Below are 20,566 nucleotides of genomic sequence, written 5' to 3'. Positions count from 1 at the left end.
GTTCGTTTGGTTGCCGCAGGTACCGGCGGTATCGGCATCGTCAACATTCTGCGTTAATTCTTGTTCGTTTCGTTGACGCAGGAAGCTGTGTCTGACGCCGCGTCCTGCGGCTGACGCCAATAAAACCTGCGGTCACGACATAAAACCTGCGGCCAATAACGTAATTTACTATTTTACCCTTACTATGTTTTAGTATTTACAAAAAAAAACTAAACCTAAATTTGACGCAGCCGCATCCTTGGGGAAAGTCTGAGGCAGCTCCATCTATCGTATCTCTCTCGATCTCCATTTCTAGAATCAGTGAAAATCTCGAGAGCTCCCTCCATCTCGTGCTCTCTCCATCTTAAGCTCTCTCTCTCCATCTCGAGCTCCCTCCATCTCAAGCTCTCTCTCCATCTCGAGCTCTCTCCATCTCGGGCTCTCTCTCCGTCACGAGCTGTCTCCATCTCGGGCTCTCTCTCCGTCACGAGCTGTCTCCATCTCGGGCTGTCTCTCTTCTCCGAAGAAAACCCATCTCCGATCTCATCTCGAAGCTCTCTTCTCCGAGCTCATCTCATCTCCAAGCTCTCTCTTCTCCTTTTCTCGTTGAGGTACGTTTGATGCTAGTGAAATAGAGTTTCCACATTCTGATTATTTGAATCTGTGATGATTGTTTGATGCTCCCTAGTGAGTCTTTGTGTGATATATCTTTTGTTTCATTGTGAAAGAGGCCAAGCCTGCCAGACTTGTGTGTTTGGAACTTTTTGATACTTGAAGATTAAAGATTTTGTTTTTATCTTGTCTTTAAAGCTTTGTCTTGCTTAGGTTTTCATAAGAGATGTCTAATGTTATCTTTAAGCAATGATAATCTTCTGTTTGTTGTCTTTTAAGTAAACAACTTACTTCCTTTATTGCTCTTCTTTACTTTGCTACAACAGTTTCAATAGGAAAGGTTTTGTTTACAAGTTTGGTTTTGGTTTTGGTTTACCTGTTGCCACATGTTTGAAAAAAACCGGCACATTAGTCTGAGATTCTTAGATAATTATGGAACCAGAACTTGTAAATTTAAGTTGCATGTCAGACATCTGGAGACTAGAGAGGAGTTAGAAGAACCTTCTTTAGTTAGTACAGTTTATCCAAATTCTTCTCGTCTGTGGTAAATTTAAATTAGCTGGTAAATTCAAATTAGCTGGAGCCAAAGACAGACAGGAAAACGCTTCAATAGAATTGCTATCTACGATTTGAATATATTGATAAATTGGATGACATAAATTGCTATCTATGAGGATGTCGTTAGCTTCATCTGTTTGTATATGGTAGTGAGTTCTGCTTGATGGGTTTCTCTGTTTCTTTTGTGTTGCATCAACGCTAAGTTCCATTTCTCTGCATCTTGTTGTTGGAATGATTGATTAACTTTTCTATACTCTTGTTTCTCATTTGGCTTACAGAATCCTTCACATCTCTTTCAGAGGATAGCCAGAGACTTTTCATCCGTCTTTACACACGAAAAGGTAATCTACTCTGTTAGTTATCTACCTTTTCGAATAAACATTATGTGATTATTTATGGAGTAGATTAGAATAGTGTTAAACTTTTGTAGAATGTTATGTGGATTGTTGTCTCAGTGGTAGTGTTTGGGTTAATTGAAACCTACTTCTTTGCTAATCTTTTCTTGACCGAATGTAGTTGCACTTCTGGAGATCATGACTATTGTTTTCTTTCAGGAGATACTTTTCTTTGAAACTGTACTTGTTCCAGGAACCGTTCTTGCTTGAGTCATTTAAGTTACAGTTCTTATGATACTTTTGTAAATTGTTTGGATGCTTGTTTATACCCTGAGGTATCTGATTCTCTTCAAGCTTAGGTATCTTACTTGTTCCAAAACATGAACACATTGCTTATTTTTTCTATTTTTTTTTGCAGGACTCAGACCCTCTCAAGCTCACTCTCTCAAGCTCACTCTCTCAAGCTCAGACCCTCTCAAGCTCACTCTCTATCGCTGTTCCTCTCACTTTTTAAGATGTCGACGTCAAAAGATGTAAGTTTCTCTCACACTAGTCTTAATGCTTGTATGTGCATCTTTTTTGTATGGAACTGTCTTTAGGTTGTATGGAACTGTCTTTAGGCTGTATGGATCTCTCTTTAGGTCTTTTAGGTCGTATGCTTAAGGGTCTGTGTCTTGCTTTAGTGTGTTTTAGAATTGGAAACCTGAGGAAACTAGGTATTTTTTCCAACTCTACGCGGAAGAGAGAAGAAAAGGAAATAAGGTTGGTCAGCAAATGAATAAAGTAGGGAAAAAGAACATCATGGATGCATTTGAGCTGAGGTTTAAGAAGGGATTTTCTGATTGGAAGAGGGACTACAAGAAAAAGTATGACAGCAGTAGAAAGAAATACATTAGGATTAGGATGCTGACTCAGAACAAGACAGGACTTGGGTATGATAACATGGGAAGGATCGACATGTCAGATAATTGGTGGAAAGAGCGCGAAAGGGTCAGTTTCTCATTTTCTCATTTTTTCTTTTGTGAACTTAGCTGTTAAGATGTACTTGTGTTGAAATAATTGAGCTTATTAGAAGTTTGTGGCTATTAAGATGTCTTGTGTTGAAATAATTGAGCTTATTAGATGTTTGTGGCTGTGATGATGTCATGATTTATCACTGATTTACTCTTTCTCTTTTGTTATATAGGAGTGTCCTGTGATTAGAAAAGCCTCCTGCAAAGAGATTGATAACATTGATATGTTTGAAGCAGAATTTGGTGGTGTAGTAGTTACTGGAGCAGAAGGTTGGAGCGCTCAACATGGAGAAGCAAGCTTGAATTCGAGAGTTGGTGGAGATATTGGTGAGGATGAAGCTGATTGTCAGCCAGCAGCAGAGACTCAAGCATTGGAGACAGTAACCCAGCGCCAAGCTCCTCGCCAAACTCAACCAGCGGCTCAGACTCATTGTGGAGGTTCAAGAGCAAAACGAAAGCGTAAAGAGAAAGATGTGGCTATGGAGGCTTGTGAAAAATGGACTGCTGCTCTTGAAATGAAGAATATGCTAGCAAAACAATTGATGGAGCGTGAACAACCATTCAGTGTTGAGACCGTATTGGAGATGGTGTATGCTCTCCCTGAAGTGAGAGAGTGGTCGCCTTTATATGAAGCATCGATTGAGCTTATGATAGATAGTGAAGGGAGCCGAAGGGGATTCATAACGATGAAGACAGATGAAGCGAAGAGTAAGTTTCTGGAGCTTAGGACCAAGATAAAACGTGATGAGTGACTAGTTAGTGAATTGGAACTAGTATGGATTCACTAGTTTATGTTGAGTAGGAACTTAAGTTTGGTACTGCTTTATGTTATGAAACTTAAGTTTAGAGGTTTATGTTGATCCTTCCTTTCATCACGCTAAGCATGAACTTTGGTACTGCTTTATGTTGTATCTTGTCTTTTTTTTGTTAATAACATGATCAGCTTTATTGCGTGTAATAACAATGTTGTGTCTTGTCTTTTTTTTGTTAATAATAGGATCAGCTTTATTGCGTGTAATAACAATGTTGTGTCTTGTATTGCTTTCAGAGATTATGTTTCGCTATAATCTATGTCTTGTCTTTTTATGTTAATAACATGATCAGCTGTATTGCTTTCACTGATGATAATTTATTCAATGTTTTGTAGATGCTTGGAAGGTGGATATTGGAAGATAACGATGGTGATTATGATGATGAACTTGGTTTGTTTGATGTGGCTATTACTGAGAGACTGAGTCATAGAACAGATCGAGGAGCAGGATGACGTTATGTTCAACAACTTATGTACGAATCTGATCAGCAATGTTACGACATTCTGCGCATGAATGAAAGGACGTTTGAAGCTTTGTGCAAGATGCTAGCTCAGCGATATGGATTGGAAGAGTCTCACCATGTCTACCTTGAGGAATCTGTTGCGATGTTTCTCGAGACTGTTGGTCAAGATAAGACGAAGAGGGATATTGCTGCAAGGTATCAAAGATCGTTGGATACAGTACAAAGAAAGCTTGATGAAGTCTTGAGTGCTCTTCTCAAATTTGCAGAGGATACATTAAAACCAGAAGAAGGCGAGTTTGCAAGAGTGAGTCATGTTTTGAGAAACGATGATCGGTATTGGCCTCAGTTCAGAGATTGTATTGGAGCACTTGATGGAACTCATATCCCGGTTCGCTCTCCAAGTCAGAATGCAGATGCATACAGAGGCAGAAAGCAAGATCCTACAATGAATGTTCTTGTTATATGTAACTTCGATATGAAGTTCATATATGCATATGTCGGTGTACCTGGTAGAGCACATGATACCAAGGTCTTGGCTCATTGTGCGAGAAACGAGGCTTCTTTTCCACATCCTCCTCCTGGAAAGTATTATTTAGTTGACTCCGGATATCCGACCAGGACAGGGTATCTTGGTCCGCATCGTAATATGCGATATCATCTTGGTCAGTTTGCTACAGGAGGACCACCGGTTAGTGCAAGAGAGTTATTCAACCGAAAGCATTCAGGTCTGCGATCAGTGATTGAGAGGACATTTGGAGTATGCAAAGCAAAATGGAGGATTTTGGATCGGCATCCTAAGTATGGTCTGGTCAAGTGGATTAAGTTGGTGACAGTGACGATGGCGCTATACAACTTCATACGTGATTCACATCGGAAAGATCATGATTTTGTACAGTGGCAAAATGGTGATGATGGAGAAGGAGAAGAAGCTGATAGTGACGGTGATGAAGAAGAAGGTGATGATGATGATGATGATGATGATGATGATGAAGATGATGGTCGTGGTGGTGGTGGTGGACATATTGTGTATGAGCCGACAGGTGATAGAGCGATGGACGATTTGCGTGATAACATCACAAATGAATATGGTAGAGATCGTTTACCGTATTAAATATTTTAGTTGATGATTTAATTTTTTTTTTGCTTATAACTTTGATTGTCATTTAAATGTGATATCTATTAAGACTTGATGTAATATTTAGCTTTTGTTTATGATAAATATTTTGAAGTATTATTTTGTTTCAAATTTAGCTTTTGATGTATGAAAAAAAAATTGTTACATTTGTATAATTTACATTTGTATAATTGACCAAATAATTATTACCAAGTAAACATAATATTTTAATGGATGTAAATATATTTAAACTACACTTGATTTATTTAAATACAATTTTACAAAAAATTTAAAATAAATCTGAAAAAATGAAAATAGCCGCAGCGTCTGTTAAACGAACAACCCAAAAATCTGCTTCCTGTGGCAGCGTCAGCGTCGACCTCAACTTCCTGCGTCTTTTAAACGAACAATAATCTGCGGCAGCGTCAGCGAAACGAACAACAACTGTCCTCATTGACGCTGACGCCGCCGCCGACGTAGATGCTGTCGTTGACGCCGAAACCTGCGGCAACAATAAGGTAATGGAGAAAGTAAAGCAAGAGACAAACAACTACAAGCAACCCTTAAGCTTTATTAGAAATCTCCTTGTACACTCTATTACAAGTTCTGCTTAATCAGCTTTACACAATCTATTACACCCTAACAACTGTTACTGAAAGATTCCTAAGCTACCCGCTTGTGTCTCTCTTTCGTCGAGTACTTCAGCCACTGCTTCAGCACGACCCCAAAACACTTCCAAGAGCTTCTCTCTCTCTATAAGATCAGCCTCTGTGTCTCTGTCTCTCTACAGACGACCCCATAGCTATCTTATACTTATTCTCCATGTTTCCAAAACCCTAGTCTCCAAGGCAACATGTATGGACATCTTCCATAACAATAAGTGCAACTTTTCTTTTCTTGAAATGCACTTATTCCTTTTTCTTTAAGTCATAAACTTGCTCCTCAAGTTTATTCCTCTTTCCATATCTTCAAGATACTCTCTTGCTCTCCAAGTCTACACGACTCCAGCTCAGTATCTTGACTCCACATGGTCTTCACTACTCACTATGACGTCTGCTTCAGCAACTACATCAGCGACTACTTCAGGACGGATATCTTACATCTTCACCAAACGAACAGGGCTATTGTAGATCCGGATATGCCATCCAAACCCCCTGATCTACTCTCGTCCGTACAGAAAACAAAGTCCAGTTTTTAGCTGGTTTAGATTTTATTAAACAAAATTTACAAAACCGGTAAATCATCGAGAACCAATCGCAAAGCGTCCACCTCAGAAATTCACGAGAATAACGAATTTTCACACATGTAAATCAGCGGTTAGCGTTGTCGAATCAATTCTCTTCTCTTTTCCCCAAAAATTGTTGAATTGTCGTGTGCTTTAGAATAAAAAGACATCACATTCCTCTTTCCAAACACTCTTCTTCTCTTTTACCGTCGGATCTCCGACAAGTCTTTCCCCTATCTTTCCTCTGATCCCGATCTGTTCCTCAATTTTTTTTCTTCATTCTCATCCTTCTTTTTCGAAATTTTTTTAATCACCAGTCTTGTAGAGGAGTCACGAGATCTGATCGTTTCCGTAATGGCGAGGAGTAAGGCGGTGGTGAGTGGTAGTCATCATGGGATATGGAAATACTTCAACCCAGCTTATTATCTCAGAAGGCCTAGGCGTCTTGCTCTGCTCTTCTTCCTCTTCCTCTCTGTTTCCATGGTCCTTTGGGATCGTCACTCTCTCTCCCGTGATTACCAGGTGTTTTTACCTTTTCTCTATGTTCTCCTCTGGATCTCAGTTTTTTTTAAAAAATCTTGTGTTAGGGAGAGATAGCTCTCGAAATTGAGTGTAATTAGTTCATGAAGAAATCCAAATCCTGGAGAGTCTGCTTTGAATTGCCACCAAGAGACCATACTAGCTTATTGAAAAAAAGAGTGAAGTGAATTTATTTATTTATTTATTTTATGCAGCTTGAAGTTTCCAAGTTAAATGAAGAAGTTATGCGGTTGCAGCTGTTGGTAAGACTCAACACACCTGACTTTAAGAGCTTATTCGATGCTGTCGAAATAACTTTAGGATTTTGTTTTTGCTGCTCTCAAATTCATTATATTTCTGATAGTTAGAAGATGTAAAAAGCGTCGTCGCGGAGGATGTATCTGTGAATAGTAGTACATTGAAGGATGATGTCCAGGAAGATCCGCTTGATGCCCAGAGAATGCTGAGAGTAAAAGAAGCAATGATTCATGCTTGGAGCTCATACGAAAAGTATGCCTGGGGACAAGATGAGCTTCAGGTACAGCTTTATGTTTGTTTGTTTGATTGACAACGAGTTCTACAAATTAGATTTTTGGTTCCTTCTTTTGATATAGCATGGTTAATAGAGTATGTCAAGTTTCAACACTTTTAAGAGGCTTGCATGTATTGTGTTGTTTACCTAGTTAAAAAAAAATATCAAAACACTTGCAATGGTATGCAATAGATATATGTCACCGAAGCTATCTTGTTTCTTTCTCCATTTTTTTTTTTTGGTTTTTGAAATATCAGCCCCAGACAAAAGATGGCGTTGACAGCTTTGGTGGCCTGGGAGCAACTATGATAGATGCATTAGATACACTCTACATAATGGGTCTAGATGAGCAGTTTCAGAAAGCCAGGGAGTAAGTCTATCTCTTCTCTCCTCTCGCCATTTTCTAGGATGATCTCTCTCTAGCATGATATGAAAAAAATTGTGACTTTTTTCTAGCTGTAACTGCTAACCCCTATAAAGAATCATGTTTCTGCACTATCCAATTGCTTTCTTTTCCATTATTTAAGCTTCAAACTCCCAAACTTTGCCTGTTCATCTTTTCCAGCCTTCATTTGCTTATTCTCATTCTTTTTGCAGGTGGGTTGCAACCTCATTAGATTTCGACAAGGATTATGACGCCAGTATGTTCGAAACAACTATAAGGTTGCATTGAACAGGTTTACCATGTTGTTTTTCGGACCTGTAGTAATAAGAGTCATCTTGTTTAGGTTATATGTTGTGGTTGCGCTTAACAGAACATGTGGTAATGGATGTCTTGCTTCTGCCCTTACATCTTTTCTCTTTCTCTGGCTTTCAGAGTGGTGGGAGGGCTTCTCAGCGCGTATGATCTTTCTGAGGATAAACTTTTCCTTGATAAGGCTAAGGATATAGCAGACAGATTATTGCCAGCATGGGACACTCCATCGGGTATACCATACAATATTATCAACTTGAGACATGGAAATGCTCACAATCCTACATGGGCAGGGGTAAGTCCTACTACATGTGGTACTAGCAAGCTAATGTGGCCTATAAGTTTTAGTTGATCTTTTGCTTCTTTCTTGTACTAGGGAGACAGTATTCTTGCAGATTCTGGTACTGAACAGCTCGAGTTTATTGCCCTTTCCCAGAGGACAGGGGACCCAAAATATCAACAAAAGGTGCGTTTCCTCTGTAGCATGGTTGAATTACCAAATATTCCATCTTCTTATCAGAAAGATCAGAGATACATATTGTCATAACTAGTGATCGATAACTTATTCTATGTTTGTATTATACACTGATTAGGTTTTGGATTTGGCAATAGGTCAGGATATATATAATTTGCAACTCAATGGTTGACCTGTTTGTAACTCTGTGTATCAGGTAGAAAAGGTTATTTCAGTGCTAAATAAGGACTTCCCTGCGGATGGTCTACTTCCGATTTATATAAGTGCCGAGACAGCTAATCCATCGCACTCTACCATTACATTTGGTGCCATGGGTGACAGGTTTTTCTCCAACTTGATTTCATTTTATATTGCTGCTTGTCTTATTCCTTCTGGTTTGATATGTGACGGCTAATATTTTTGAATACAGCTTTTACGAATATTTGCTCAAAGTTTGGGTGTTTGGGAGCAAAACTTCATCAGTGAAACACTATAGGTAAGTTTTTTCTCTTTTCTACTTTGTCTATATACGTATGTTTCGTCTTATAAGTCAAAGACAAGAAGAACATTGTTGATTGTCCTCACATGATGATATCTATGTGCTTTTCTTTGCTTGGTATTGTAGTTTTGGTATTTTGTACTGATATGTGTTGAAATCTTGGCATCAGAGATATGTGGGAGAAATCAATGAATGGTCTGGTAAGCTTGGTTAAGAAATCAACACCTTCGTCGTTTACATATATCTGTGAGAAGAGTGGAACCTCTTTGTCCGACAAGGTATACCCGTCTGTGATAAGTGAAAATCTCTGTTGCCTAGCGTGTTCCAGTTCTCATGTTTCTTTCTCATCATCTATGTTCAGATGGATGAGTTGGCATGCTTTGCTCCTGGAATGTTGGCTTTAGGAGCATCTGGGTATAATGATCCCGCTGAAGCAAAGAAGTTTCTCACCCTTGCTGAAGAGGTAAAGCTATGGCTTGACATCAATAGGATTTTCAAACAATTTATTCTGTTGGAACTTTCGCCTTTATTTCTATTTTTTTCCACTAATCTGCAGCTTGCATGGACATGTTATAACTTTTACGAATCAACACCAACAAAACTGGCCGGGGAGAATTATTTCTTCAACTCTGGGAGTGTATGTCCTTTCCTTGTTTGGTTTATGTTTACATTTGCTGTTTAGTATACAATCTTTAAACATGATTATGATGATGATTCAGGACATGAGTGTTGGAACATCGTGGAACATTTTGAGACCAGAAACTGTCGAATCACTGTTTTACCTGTGGAGGTTGACCGGTAACAAGACATATCAAGACTGGGGATGGAATATATTTGAAGCGTTTGAGAAGAACTCTCGCATAGAGTCTGGATATGTCGGTTTAAAGGATGTAAGTAGTTCTCCTTAGGCTCCAAATTAGACCCCACATTATAAAGTATAATCTGATAGTAGATTCTTTTTCCAGGTTAATACAGGAGTTAAGGACAACAAGATGCAAAGTTTCTTCCTTGCTGAGACGCTCAAGTATCTCTATCTCCTCTTCTCCCCCACAACGGTGATTCCCTTGGACGAGTGGGTATTCAACACAGAAGCTCATCCACTTAAGATTGTGCCCTGGAATGATCAGGTGAGTCTCGGACAATCCACGGCCGTGCAGCAACGCAAACCAACAATTAGATTACGCCAGAGGCGGATTGGTCGGATGACAAACAAGTAATTAAGCACGCTCGCTCGCTTGAGAGATCACAGTGTAAATTCTTGCTTTGTGATTTCACTGGAGTGTGGATCAGTGGAAATGTCTTAATTGACCAATGTCCAATGAGGATTTTGGCTTTGGCTATTCGAAGACCCCTGTAATATGTGGTCTCTGTTGCTTTATTCAAGGAACCATTTTTTTTAAAAAAGATTTCAAGATAGACACTATGTTATATTAGTGGGGTAAAATAAGTAATAACTCAACAGGTTTGTCTTGTGTTTTGTACCCTTTTAGAATATGAAAATTAAAGAGTACTGTTTTTCATGCTTTTTATCAGAGGAAACAACTAAAAGAATTTTTCAGCTTAATTTTTTTTTATTACTGTCCTGTCTTTTAGTCAAAGCTAGGCATGGGCATTTCGGATATCGGTTCGGATATTTCAGGTTTCGGATAGGAGGCTAGAGGATCCATTTACTACTTAACCTATTTTCGGTTCGGTTAGGTTCGAATAATAAAATTAGGAACCGGGAATACCCGAAAATATTATGTTTTCATTTGGTTTTGGTTTGGTTCGGATTGCTCGGGTAGTTCGGTTAATTCAGATAAAATATTAGTTATTTAGGGTAAAATATCAAATAATTATGATGATTTAGATAAGAATTTTGGATTACTTTGGATATTTTGAATAAAACTATCCAGATAGTTTCAGATTCTTTTGGATAGTTTGGATACTTTATAATAATTTAGTTATCCTCAACTATTTTCATATACTTTTAACAAATCTTTAAATTAAAAATATATATTTAGTTATATTATTATATGTATATATAGTTAATATTTTTATATATTCGGGTACCCGTTCGGTTTTCGGTTCGGTTCCGATTCGGTTCAGTTATTTCAGATATAAAAATATAGAAACTGTTTGGGTATTCGAGGGTCCGGTTCCAGTTCCAGATATTTTAGTTCGGTTTTGATTCCGGTTTTTTTGTCTAGGCCTAGTCAAAGCCTTAGTATTAGGAAACTCCACATGAGTCCGAAAGAAACAAAAACTAGAAGAGAGAAATAACGGAAAAAATAAATCAATAAATTAAAAACCCTAGTTTCCTCTCTCTCTCTCTCTCGCTAGCCGCCACACCAACAAAGCTTATTCCTCCGGTCCGGTGCCGTGCCGGTACCGGAGGCTGTGTCTGCTTCCCTTTTCCTCCTTTTTCTTTTGCCTCTCTTCTCATCTGTTTCAAGTCCGGTTGATATGTCCTCGATTCTGGTTTCAACGTTTCGTCACCCAAGACTCATGGTGGTCGAAGGAGACGCGACGGTGGCCCTGGAAAAGAGACGAGACTGAGACGCGACTGGTAAGAGTGAGGTCGGCTTTTAGGACTGGAGTGGCCGCCGGATCTAGTTTTCAATCTTTCAGATCTGTGGCGTGGACTCCGTGACAACGGCGCGTGACCCAGTGGGAGTCCTTCTCCGACTTGGATCTACCCCTTGCGGCAGTGACACAGATGGAGAAGCGTTTGAACAAGCGGCAGAAGATGGTTTTGTCTATCCGGTTCTCGGAGGCAACGTGTGGTGAAGTTTAACGCCGTCGGAGTAGTCAACCGGTGGAGGACGCTTCACGGGTCGCACACGGTGAGGCCCTACATCCCAGCACCGGCGTCACTGCAGATTGTCCGGTGGTAAGGTCTCACGCCATTTGAAGCTAGGGTATGCTGTTCCGGTTGTGTTTGTTGGTTGTCAGGTCCGATTTTATCAGTACGGCTCTGTGCCGTCTTTCCGGCTAAGGAGTGAGACGGTCAAGTCCAGTGATGCTGAATCTAATCAAGGTTGCACCATTTCGGTGTTGAAGAATTGGTCCGAGTCCGGAACGCATATCTTTTGGCGACTAATGCTTGGTTTCTAAATGTTAAACTTTGATTAGTTTCAGTTTATCTTCGGACTTCCCGTTGTTCATTCGTGTGGTCGAATTTAGGGGTCTAAGAGACAGTGTTTTCCGAGTCGTGGGGAATGCTTGTACTCATTGGGTAGAATTACAACAAAGTCTCGATCGGGTAGCGTAGGATCCATCTATGTGTTCCTGGGTGATACTAGATTACTTTGTTTGTAAGTGTGGTTGAATCCTTTGTGGTTAAGATCATGTACTACTCCTTTGGTTAATGAAAAGTTGAAGTTGAGCCAAAAAAAAAAAAAGAAGAGAGAAATAACGCAGAAGAAATGAAATGGAAACAAAACAGAGTGCAATGACCAAAGACTTTGGTGTGTTGACTAAATCTCCACGTCACGCCAGAAGAAGAGGAAGAATGACACGTGGGCTAGTGCAACGGTTTAAAAGTAATAACCACAGATATCACCAGCCTCAAAACCTCTCCACACGTCAATTCTCCAAACCACATTTTCATTTCTCCATCAAAAAAAGAAATATATGATTTTTGGTGAGAATTGTGAAAGAGGGAAAATAATAGCCACCCACTAGTATATATATCATCAAAACCATGAACCATCATAGTCCACCGTTTTTCTATCATTCTCCTCCCATCATCGATCATTACAGACGAGAAGATGGTGAAATCCTGTGAGCTGTGTGGTGCAGAAGCCGATCTCCACTGCGCCGCGGACTCCGCTTTCCTCTGCCGCTCCTGCGACGCGAACTTCCACGCCTCTAACATCTTGTTTTCCCGCCATGTCCGCCGCATCATCTGCCCTGGCTGCAAATCCCTCACCGGAGATTCCTTCTCTGGTCCTCTTTCCCCTTCGCCTCGGACTACAGCCTGCTGCTCTGGATCGTCTTCGGAGTCTTCTTGCTGCTCGTCGCTGGATCGTGTCTCCAGCTCCGAGCTATCGTCAACGACGAGGGAGAAGACGAAGACGTCGCGTGCCGTCGTGAACAAAGCGCGAGGGAGGGAAAAGGGTGTTTTGGTAAAATGGTGCGATGAGTTAGGACTAGACGGGGATTCGATAAACGCCGTCGTTTCGTTGGCGTCTCTCGCTTTGGCCGTGGAGAAGCCGACGAAGGTGATTTTAGCGGCGGCGTTTTGGTTCGGCGTTAGGAACTCGCCGAAGAAGGTGATGCGGCCGACTCTAAAGAAGGTGGCTGATGTGAGCGGGGTTGCGGCTGGAATGATTCGAGCCGTCGAAAGCAAGCTGGCGCGTGCAGTGACGTTGCAGCTTAAACGGTGGCGCGTGGACTCGGAGGAAGGATGGGGTGAAAACGAGAATGTTATGTGACGTGGGTCCCCTATTGCACCTAGGCCTTTTTAGTGATACAAGTTATATGTATAATCGACGTGTTGATTTTTCTTTCCAAACGTTTAAAATGGTTCTGGAGCCTCGTGAGATGGTAGAAAATTCTTTATAGTAGTGTCGAGAATCTGGAGATTGAAATTCCAAATTGGTCTTCAAGTTCAGTTGCTGTAATGATTAAGTCCAATATTCAAACGAGTTGAAGAAAAGGATATATTGGTGTTATGTAACCTAATCTAAATTAAGATATTCTAAAAACTAAATATATATACCTGTAAAATGTAAATATTTATAAGAACTCTACGACTAAGCATGGTTTAAGCTTAAACTCTTTAGTTTTTGATAACACAAAATTTTAACTTTTAATCACACTGCAAATGCATACTAAATCACAATAGTATATAAAGATTGAATCCACAAATATCAAGATTATACTACAAATAACAAAAAAGAAGAAGATAATAGATTGTTTCTCTAAAGCTAAGTAGAAAAGTAAATATGCAGATATAATAATGAAATAAAAAAATGCTAGGCATCAAAGAAATCACATAAAATCATTATAAATATAAACAATTTATAAGAGAATCAATTAAACATCATTCTAAAATTCAAAACACGAATGTATAATAGTTCAACCCATGTGTCTCTAATCAATATATCCAGCAAGTCAGCAACCTTGAAAATTAACTCCTGTTAAATCTAAGAGATTTTTTTCTTTTTTTTAACGCTGATTTATTATGATCTTACAATTATGATGTAGAAAATATTACATAGACGATTCGACAACCGACAATACTACCTGCTTTATGAATACCTACGCCTAACTGCATCACTTGAGCCGTCCTATAAAGATCCACGTCTGGCCAGATTTACTTGCACTGTGTAGATTTACTTGCACTGTGTAGATTTACTTGCACTGTGTTGAAGATCCATTTCAAGCCTTTCTTCTGTAGTCTGCATAATTGTTTAATAAACCGCTCTTTCCGGGACTTGAAACCTGGATTTTCTGTAATCTGTAATAAATTGCATAGTCTGGAATTTGAACCCTAGACATGGGTGTAAAAACCTTTAAACTTTAACCAATATGCTACGGTGCTTCCACAGATCTAAGAGATTAGACATGTTTTAAGTTTGAGTTTCAAAACATAATAACATTCAGCTCTCAATGGCTAAAAATACCATGCTCACATGGATTATATTCAAGCAATCAAATCAACTAATCAATTAACCTAAGATTATGAACTAAGTGATCAATCAATTCTAAGCACTAAGAACCCTCAAAGTCTCTAATGAAAGTTCTCTAAATCAAACAATCCTTATCATTCATTCTTTTTAATCTTTTGAAACCGTAAAACCTAACTATCAATCTACTCAAACATAACCAAAAAATACAAAATTAATGATAAAATCTGCATAATTAGATTAAAGAGATATAACCAGTGGTAGAAGCAGAAATTTTTTTTTGGAGGATCAATTAATAATATATATATATATATATATATTATGTGGGTCAATTAGCAACATTTTGCAATATTAAGTTTTTAAAGAAATATATACATGTTAATTTTTTAAAATCAGAAGTCCACCAGGACCAATTGACCTCTTTGCCAACATGCTGGCTCCGCTACTGATTTTTATGTAAAGCCAAACAAAAATTAAAGAAAACTGATTTTTTTTCTTTTACTCGTATTGAAGCGTCGTTATAAAGATTACATTAACTTTTGACTTAATTTATGGGTCTACTTCGAACTTGCGGAAATTGAGAAGCTAATCAATATTTTATCTTGTGGTAAAATTTTAGCTCAATCGGATCGTGAAAAGTTTTTCATCTGTTGATAAACTTCTGATGCATCTGCATAATTTATCATCTTTAATTTTTATTTTTCTGTATTCAATGCGATCTATTTTGTTTCAACTAGACTTAAACCTTTGAAAACATCACAATAACACTAAAAGACACCAAAATATACACTTTGACTCGATAAAATACTTAAAACATTGGTTAAAAATTAATAAAAACACCGACATATCAGCTTATCAGATATATTGTCTAGTTTAGTAGAGGTAATACTAGTATATATATATTGGTGATGCTGTCGAGTCTTAACCTGAATTTGAAGCTGACGTATGTATTCATGAGTTAAACCGGTTTTCAAAACTAATAAATTGTGAGGCAGAGACAACGTAATTAGTGATGCAAAAAAAAAATGGACAACTTAATTAGTGATGCAACAAAAATACAACTTAATTAGTGATGCAAAAAAAAAAGACTACTTAATTAGCTAGCTAGCATGCGTGTAACTCATATCTCTTGTCTGAGGTAGTGAAATAATTTCCACGTGAGTTGCAGATGATACAAAAAGTAAACTAAATCATGATTTACATAAAGAAATTCCAAATTCATTTATTACAGTTTCCTATCGAGAGAAATTAAAAATCTATTTCCAATAACTGTTGTTGTTATCAATAATAGTAAATTTTATACTACTGATTTTATGTAGTCACTTTTGTGTGAAACGAGATATGCGTTAAAGTTAGATCATCTTTGGTATTTATCCTAACAAAAGAAAAACTAATAATCGATTTGAAAAGAAATAGGGGGGAATTTCATGTTAACCTGAAAATAAATAATTTTAACAACCTTTCTTTTTTTTTTTTTTTTTTTTTTTTTTGCCATCTAGTGATATTATTAAAGGGACTAAAGCCCAAAATACAGAAGACATAAAGCCCAAACATGGGATACAAAAACATACATCCAACCATAGACTAAACCTTAAAGGCCCAACATTGGCCCAAAATACAAGAAGACCCAGACTGGCCCAGTACAAAACCCTTCCGGATAAAAACGCAGCACAAAAACACGTGATGAACACGCGTCGATTCTGAAGTGAGTACAGAACACGTGTTGAAACCTCACCAAGCGAGTTACACGCGTCGCGCAGCCACCGCGTCTTCACCGCTAAGAGTCACCACCGGAGACCGCCGAACGGCGCATCACCGGGACACCGAAACACACGCCGGTCAACAACCGACGTCTCACCGAAAACACCAAATCCACCGGAGTCAACTCGGAAAACACGAGCCTCCACAGTCTTTATCGACTTCAAACTTCACCACCGACCGAGCAATTAACGACCGGAATCCACCGGAACTCAACTACAACCAACGAAAAGCCACTTCCAACAACTATATTGAAAGTTATAGGCTTCATCATCTACAACCCATACCATGAGCTTTGGAAAGAATCAATCGATTAGAATCGAGATCCCACCAAACCCATAAACTTTGTTTCAAAACCAAACCCTTCAATCAAGATCAATCCTCAAAAACGAAACCGACTGTTTGTCTGGAGAGGAGATCAATCGATGAAAGGGGTAGAGAAAGCGCCAACCAGCAGAGTAAACTGCCAAACATACACCAAAGCTGGATGATTCCGTCAAGAAGATTGCAAACCACCAGGGTCAAAGCTAGCTACACCACGTCGTGGAGACCACCGTGTACCAGAGTCGATGTCTCAAGCCAAGAAGGAAGAAGAGTTAAGGGACCACCACGACTTTCTCTTTCTCTCACAAGAAACTTAAGAGAGAAGGGAGAGAGTCTACCATCCCCTGTATCCATAATTTTAACAACCTGAAATAATAATTTTTGTTTGTTTGTTTAAGGTTATCAAATAAATTTCCTTCAATCCCAATCTTTTACAACAACAAAAAGATTAAAAAAAAAACTTTATTTATTTGTATATAATCAAACCCTACTCTGGAAAAGTCCTAGTTCCTCTAAGCTTTACTTACTCTCAATAAAGGCGCCTGACGAATCTCTACCTACTGCCACACTGAAAGATCGCAAAAAGTAAATCTTCACCTAACAATCATGGAAGCGCTCTCTACTTCGTCATCATACATCTCTAATCCTCTCCCGAAAACAAAGCATCTCTTCAAACCTTCCCTCCTGCCACTCGTAGCTTCATCCCAGTCTTCCTGTTGGCTCTGTAATTCGCCACCCAAACGAATCCCCAAGTTGAGAATCAGAGACGGATCAAGTCACGGCCTTCGTATACACGCTCTCTTACACAACGATGGTGAAGGTGAAGACAATCTCGGCGAAAGCAATGGGTTTGGCTTCTTTCCTGGGGACATCTTCTCTTTATCACAGGTTCTCTTTTTCTTGTGGTTTCTTAAAAAGTTGAATACTTTATTACAATTCTTTTCGTGGTTATGAGGGATTCTTTGTATTGGATACTCCTTGTCTCTTGTCTTGTGATTATTAGGTGTATTATCATGTAAAGTTCAATACTTTTTGATTACCAAAAAAAAAGTTCAATACTTTATTACCGTTCTTGTCATGGGTATAGTTTTCTTTGTATTGGGTAAGCTTCAGCTAGTTCTGGATATGATGCAGAGCTTGTATTGGTGTAAAGATGGTAGCTTTGGCATATAAGCTAATAGTTTTTTTTTTTAATGTTGTGTGAAGGAAAAGCTTGAGAGTGAGACATCTCATAGTGTAATAGATGTGGAGTCATCTCTTGCACTTCCTCAGGGTGCTGGGAACAGTGGGGGAAATCGAGGTGGGCTATTTAGAACTCCCATATCTGGTGGAGTTCAGAATGCGACATCAGCTCATGCTTTACCTAGGCCTGCTTTAGCTGTAAGGAACTTGCTGGAGCAGGTAAAAAGATCCGTCCTTTCAGATTGTTTTAGAGTTCCTTTTGTTTTTGCTTTGATGAGAAAGATGATAAGCTCTTTTATCTGTTTGGTTATTCTTTTCTTTCTTGAATGATTCAAGGCTAGGTTTGCCCATCTCTGCACGGTGATGTCTAAAATGCACCACCGTAGGGAAGGTTACCCATTTGGCTCTTTGGTGGATTTTGCACCTGATCGTATGGGGCGTAAGTCACACTATATCTCTCTCTCTCTCTTTCTTTGTATGTTGAAATGTTCTTTAGGATATGGATTTAGTGACTTACTAGTGGACAATTGATTCATGAGTATTAAACGTCCTCCCACTCTACAAAAAAAGTGTATTTTGATTTGGGTCTTGTGGGAATGGATAGGAGGGAAGTTAAAATCAATTTATGGATTTTTTTTCTGTCTTTATTTTCTTCAAATCTCATTATAGATGTAAGTATAGTATTTTCTTTGGGGTCTGGATAGTGTTGAAGGCAATGCTTAGTACATTAGATGTCTTGTGTTTGGTGGCTGAGATAATAGATGCACATTTTCCTTAATGGCTAATACTTTTTGGTTGCAGATCCAATCTTTTTATTTTCACCGTTGGCCATCCACACAAGAAATCTCTTGGCTGAACCTAGATGCAGTCTCGTTGTTCAGGTAATATTGGCTAACTGTATTCAAACTAGAAAAGCAAAACGGTTTTATTTTCTCTTTCGTTCTGTAATATGGTGATTTGGCTAGCAGATACCTGGATGGAGTGGCCTATCGAATGCAAGAGTAACATTATTCGGTGATGTGTACCCATTATCAGAAGATGAGCAGGTCAGCATCTAATTTAATTGTTAATCTTTGTTTCTTTTCAATTTTGAGTATACATGAATCTTCACTTGCTAAAACATCATCTCTGGTTGTGGCTTGTTGGTAGGAGTGGGCACATAAGCAATACATTGCAAAGCACCCGCACGGGCTTTCAGAGCAATGGGGAAACTTTCACTATTTTAGAATGCAGAACATAAGGTTTTGTTTCTTAACTCATGCCTCCTAATCTACTTATCCGCCTCCATACTCAAATGTGAATATTGGCAGTGATATATATTTCATTGGAGGGTTTGGCACCGTCGCATGGGTTGATGTCAAAGAGTATGAGGCTTTACAGCCTGATAAGATCGCCGTCGATGGTGGAGAGCACAACCTCAAGGTGTGCTAATTTTCAGATTCTTGTCCTTTGGTAAATTGAAGTAGGCTCTTACTTTTCCCCTTTTTGTAAAAAAAATTGTGGTAGGAACTAAATGCCATCTTCTCAAAGCCGCTTAGAGAGCTACTGTCTTCTGAAACAGAGGTAGACGACGCTGCTCTCATCTCTATAGATAGCAAAGGGATAGATGTAAGGGTTCGTCAGGGTGCTCAGGTAATGTAACATTGTATATATATATAACAATTTAATCCCAAATGATTCATGGATCATGCACAGTCCTTATCAGCTTTCTCTTCTCTGTTTTGGTTAATTGCAGTTCAACATACAAAGGCTGCCCTTTGAGGAAGGTCATGGTGTTGAAACGCTAGAAGAAGCTAAAGCTGCACTATGGAAGGTGATAGAGAAAGTGAAGCTAAACTATTTCCAGAAATGACCAAAGATCCTTGAATTTGCAGAAATGACAAAACGTCTTTTTCTCTAGAAGACGGGGTCTTTAGAGTGTTGTTTGGTTACTCTTTTTGACTTTTTAGCTAAAGTTTTGTAGTTTGCTCTATGTATTTGGCCCTCCTTTGACGGAGTTACTAAATGGGGTTAAAACACGACAATCTTGAAATAACAGGGTGAATCCTGAGTTTAATAATATGTATTTCCATTCGTGGATTTGCAACGACTGCTACGTTATGGAATGCAGTTGCTTGTTGTGGCGCCAAGTCACGATTTTATACTTTGTTCAGGAAGATCCGATTAACAGAGAGCATAGTAGTCGGATTCATCATATGGTGTATGGATGAGTTATTTACCAACTAATTTGAGTTTCAAGAGTGTGTGTGTATTTACTATACAAAGGGTTTCTTTTAGTCCACCCTTACGACATGACTGGTGCAGAATTAGGTCTCTTGTCGCGCAAGTAACTCTACTTTCTTGAGATTCCAAGTTATCTTCGAAATGTTAGTGCGACAACCTGTTCCGTGGACCTCGGGCTTTCACTTATGAGATTTTACTGACTCAATTGATAACAATTTGTCCAGCGAGAGGGTTGTTAAATGGTGAGAGATCTTGGATTTGAGGATCGCCAAGCGTACCAATAACCTATCTCATTCACAGGAGAAAGATCAGGGTTGGTGTTCTGCAGAGTTAGCCTGAGTCCGCGGGACGGGTTGTTACAATAAAATTAGTGACAACTTGTCCTATGGGGAAAGGTTGTTAAAAGGTAAGGTCTTGAGTTTGAGGTACACCAAACGCACTACCAACCTAATTATAGAGTCAGGGAGAGCTCATAAATGAGAGGTTGGAGTCGATGTTATGCAGAAACAGCCTAAGACCCACGGGGCAGATAGTTTCCAGGACGGGTTGTTACAATTATGATGGGGAAAAGAGCACGGTTCTTGAGGATTTGGTCATGGAGATACTAAGGGCATCTTCATCCCTACTTCATGTTTTCCTCTAAAATAGAGGAAAT

The 20,566-nt window shown here is 39.0% G+C and overlaps 5 protein-coding genes across 6 annotated transcripts; all 5 read left to right on the top strand.

The window, feature by feature from the left end:
- Positions 1–1,941: 1,941 nt before the first annotated feature.
- LOC111216061 lies at positions 1,942–3,385 on the top strand. The gene is made up of 2 exons (XM_048774368.1): positions 1,942–2,017; positions 2,178–3,385. Exon 2 carries the CDS (start codon positions 2,722–2,724, stop codon positions 3,247–3,249), a length of 528 nt encoding a protein of 175 aa, XP_048630325.1. The 5' UTR covers positions 1,942–2,017; positions 2,178–2,721; the 3' UTR covers positions 3,250–3,385.
- A 433-nt stretch (positions 3,386–3,818) lies between these two features.
- Positions 3,819–5,500, top strand: LOC125603076 (putative nuclease HARBI1). The gene is made up of 2 exons (XM_048774335.1): positions 3,819–4,728; positions 5,310–5,500. Exons 1-2 carry the CDS (start codon positions 3,819–3,821, stop codon positions 5,498–5,500), a joined length of 1,101 nt encoding a protein of 366 aa, XP_048630292.1.
- Positions 5,501–6,246: 746 nt separating this feature from the next.
- On the top strand, positions 6,247–10,334 carry LOC125603087 (mannosyl-oligosaccharide 1,2-alpha-mannosidase MNS2-like). The gene is made up of 14 exons (XM_048774354.1): positions 6,247–6,633; positions 6,846–6,893; positions 6,995–7,168; positions 7,420–7,532; positions 7,760–7,825; positions 7,980–8,151; positions 8,233–8,322; positions 8,528–8,652; positions 8,741–8,806; positions 8,979–9,087; positions 9,171–9,272; positions 9,366–9,446; positions 9,529–9,699; positions 9,775–10,334. The coding sequence occupies exons 1-14, from the start codon at positions 6,466–6,468 to the stop codon at positions 10,024–10,026; spliced, it is 1,737 nt and encodes a 578-aa protein (XP_048630311.1). The 5' UTR covers positions 6,247–6,465; the 3' UTR covers positions 10,027–10,334.
- A 721-nt stretch (positions 10,335–11,055) lies between these two features.
- On the top strand, positions 11,056–13,456 carry LOC106421957 (B-box zinc finger protein 32-like). The gene has a single exon (XM_013862789.3). It carries the CDS (start codon positions 12,562–12,564, stop codon positions 13,225–13,227), a length of 666 nt encoding a protein of 221 aa, XP_013718243.2. The 5' UTR covers positions 11,056–12,561; the 3' UTR covers positions 13,228–13,456.
- Positions 13,457–16,889: 3,433 nt separating this feature from the next.
- On the top strand, positions 16,890–19,767 carry LOC125603091. Of its 2 annotated transcripts, none has more exons than XM_048774361.1 (9): positions 16,890–17,394; positions 17,719–17,907; positions 18,025–18,127; positions 18,490–18,569; positions 18,657–18,734; positions 18,838–18,929; positions 18,999–19,110; positions 19,195–19,320; positions 19,424–19,767. In XM_048774361.1, the coding sequence occupies exons 1-9, from the start codon at positions 17,113–17,115 to the stop codon at positions 19,538–19,540; spliced, it is 1,179 nt and encodes a 392-aa protein (XP_048630318.1). In that variant the 5' UTR covers positions 16,890–17,112; the 3' UTR covers positions 19,541–19,767. The 2 variants fall into 2 exon arrangements, with proteins under 2 accessions (XP_048630318.1, XP_048630317.1); XM_048774360.1 differs by having other exon boundaries at positions 17,713–17,907.
- Positions 19,768–20,566: the final 799 nt, after the last annotated feature.

The sequence above is a fragment of the Brassica napus genome, unplaced genomic scaffold (assembly GCF_020379485.1).
Source record: "Brassica napus cultivar Da-Ae unplaced genomic scaffold, Da-Ae ScsIHWf_3088;HRSCAF=3902, whole genome shotgun sequence".
Lineage (NCBI taxonomy): Eukaryota > Viridiplantae > Streptophyta > Magnoliopsida > Brassicales > Brassicaceae > Brassica > Brassica napus.
Note: the sequence above shows the minus strand (reverse complement) of the source record. Positions and strands in the feature narration are given on the sequence as shown.

Bases quoted from the DNA above. Each gene is read 5' to 3' on its own strand.
- LOC111216061 (XM_048774368.1), top strand. From the start codon at position 2,722: ATGTTTGAAGCAGAATTTGGTGGTGTAGTAGTTACTGGAGCAGAAGGT.
- LOC125603076 (XM_048774335.1), top strand. From the start codon at position 3,819: ATGAATGAAAGGACGTTTGAAGCTTTGTGCAAGATGCTAGCTCAGCGA. The intron at 4,729-5,309 runs GTGATGATGATG...AATCTGCGGCAG, and splicing joins TGACGGTGATGAAGAAGAAG to CGTCAGCGAAACGAACAACA.
- LOC125603087 (XM_048774354.1), top strand. From the start codon at position 6,466: ATGGCGAGGAGTAAGGCGGTGGTGAGTGGTAGTCATCATGGGATATGG. The intron at 8,653-8,740 runs GTTTTTCTCCAA...TTTTGAATACAG, and splicing joins TTTGGTGCCATGGGTGACAG to CTTTTACGAATATTTGCTCA. The intron at 9,273-9,365 runs GTAAAGCTATGG...ACTAATCTGCAG, and splicing joins TTCTCACCCTTGCTGAAGAG to CTTGCATGGACATGTTATAA.
- LOC106421957 (XM_013862789.3), top strand. From the start codon at position 12,562: ATGGTGAAATCCTGTGAGCTGTGTGGTGCAGAAGCCGATCTCCACTGC.
- LOC125603091 (XM_048774360.1), top strand. From the start codon at position 17,113: ATGGAAGCGCTCTCTACTTCGTCATCATACATCTCTAATCCTCTCCCG. The intron at 19,111-19,194 runs GTGTGCTAATTT...AAATTGTGGTAG, and splicing joins GTGGAGAGCACAACCTCAAG to GAACTAAATGCCATCTTCTC. The intron at 19,321-19,423 runs GTAATGTAACAT...GGTTAATTGCAG, and splicing joins GGGTTCGTCAGGGTGCTCAG to TTCAACATACAAAGGCTGCC.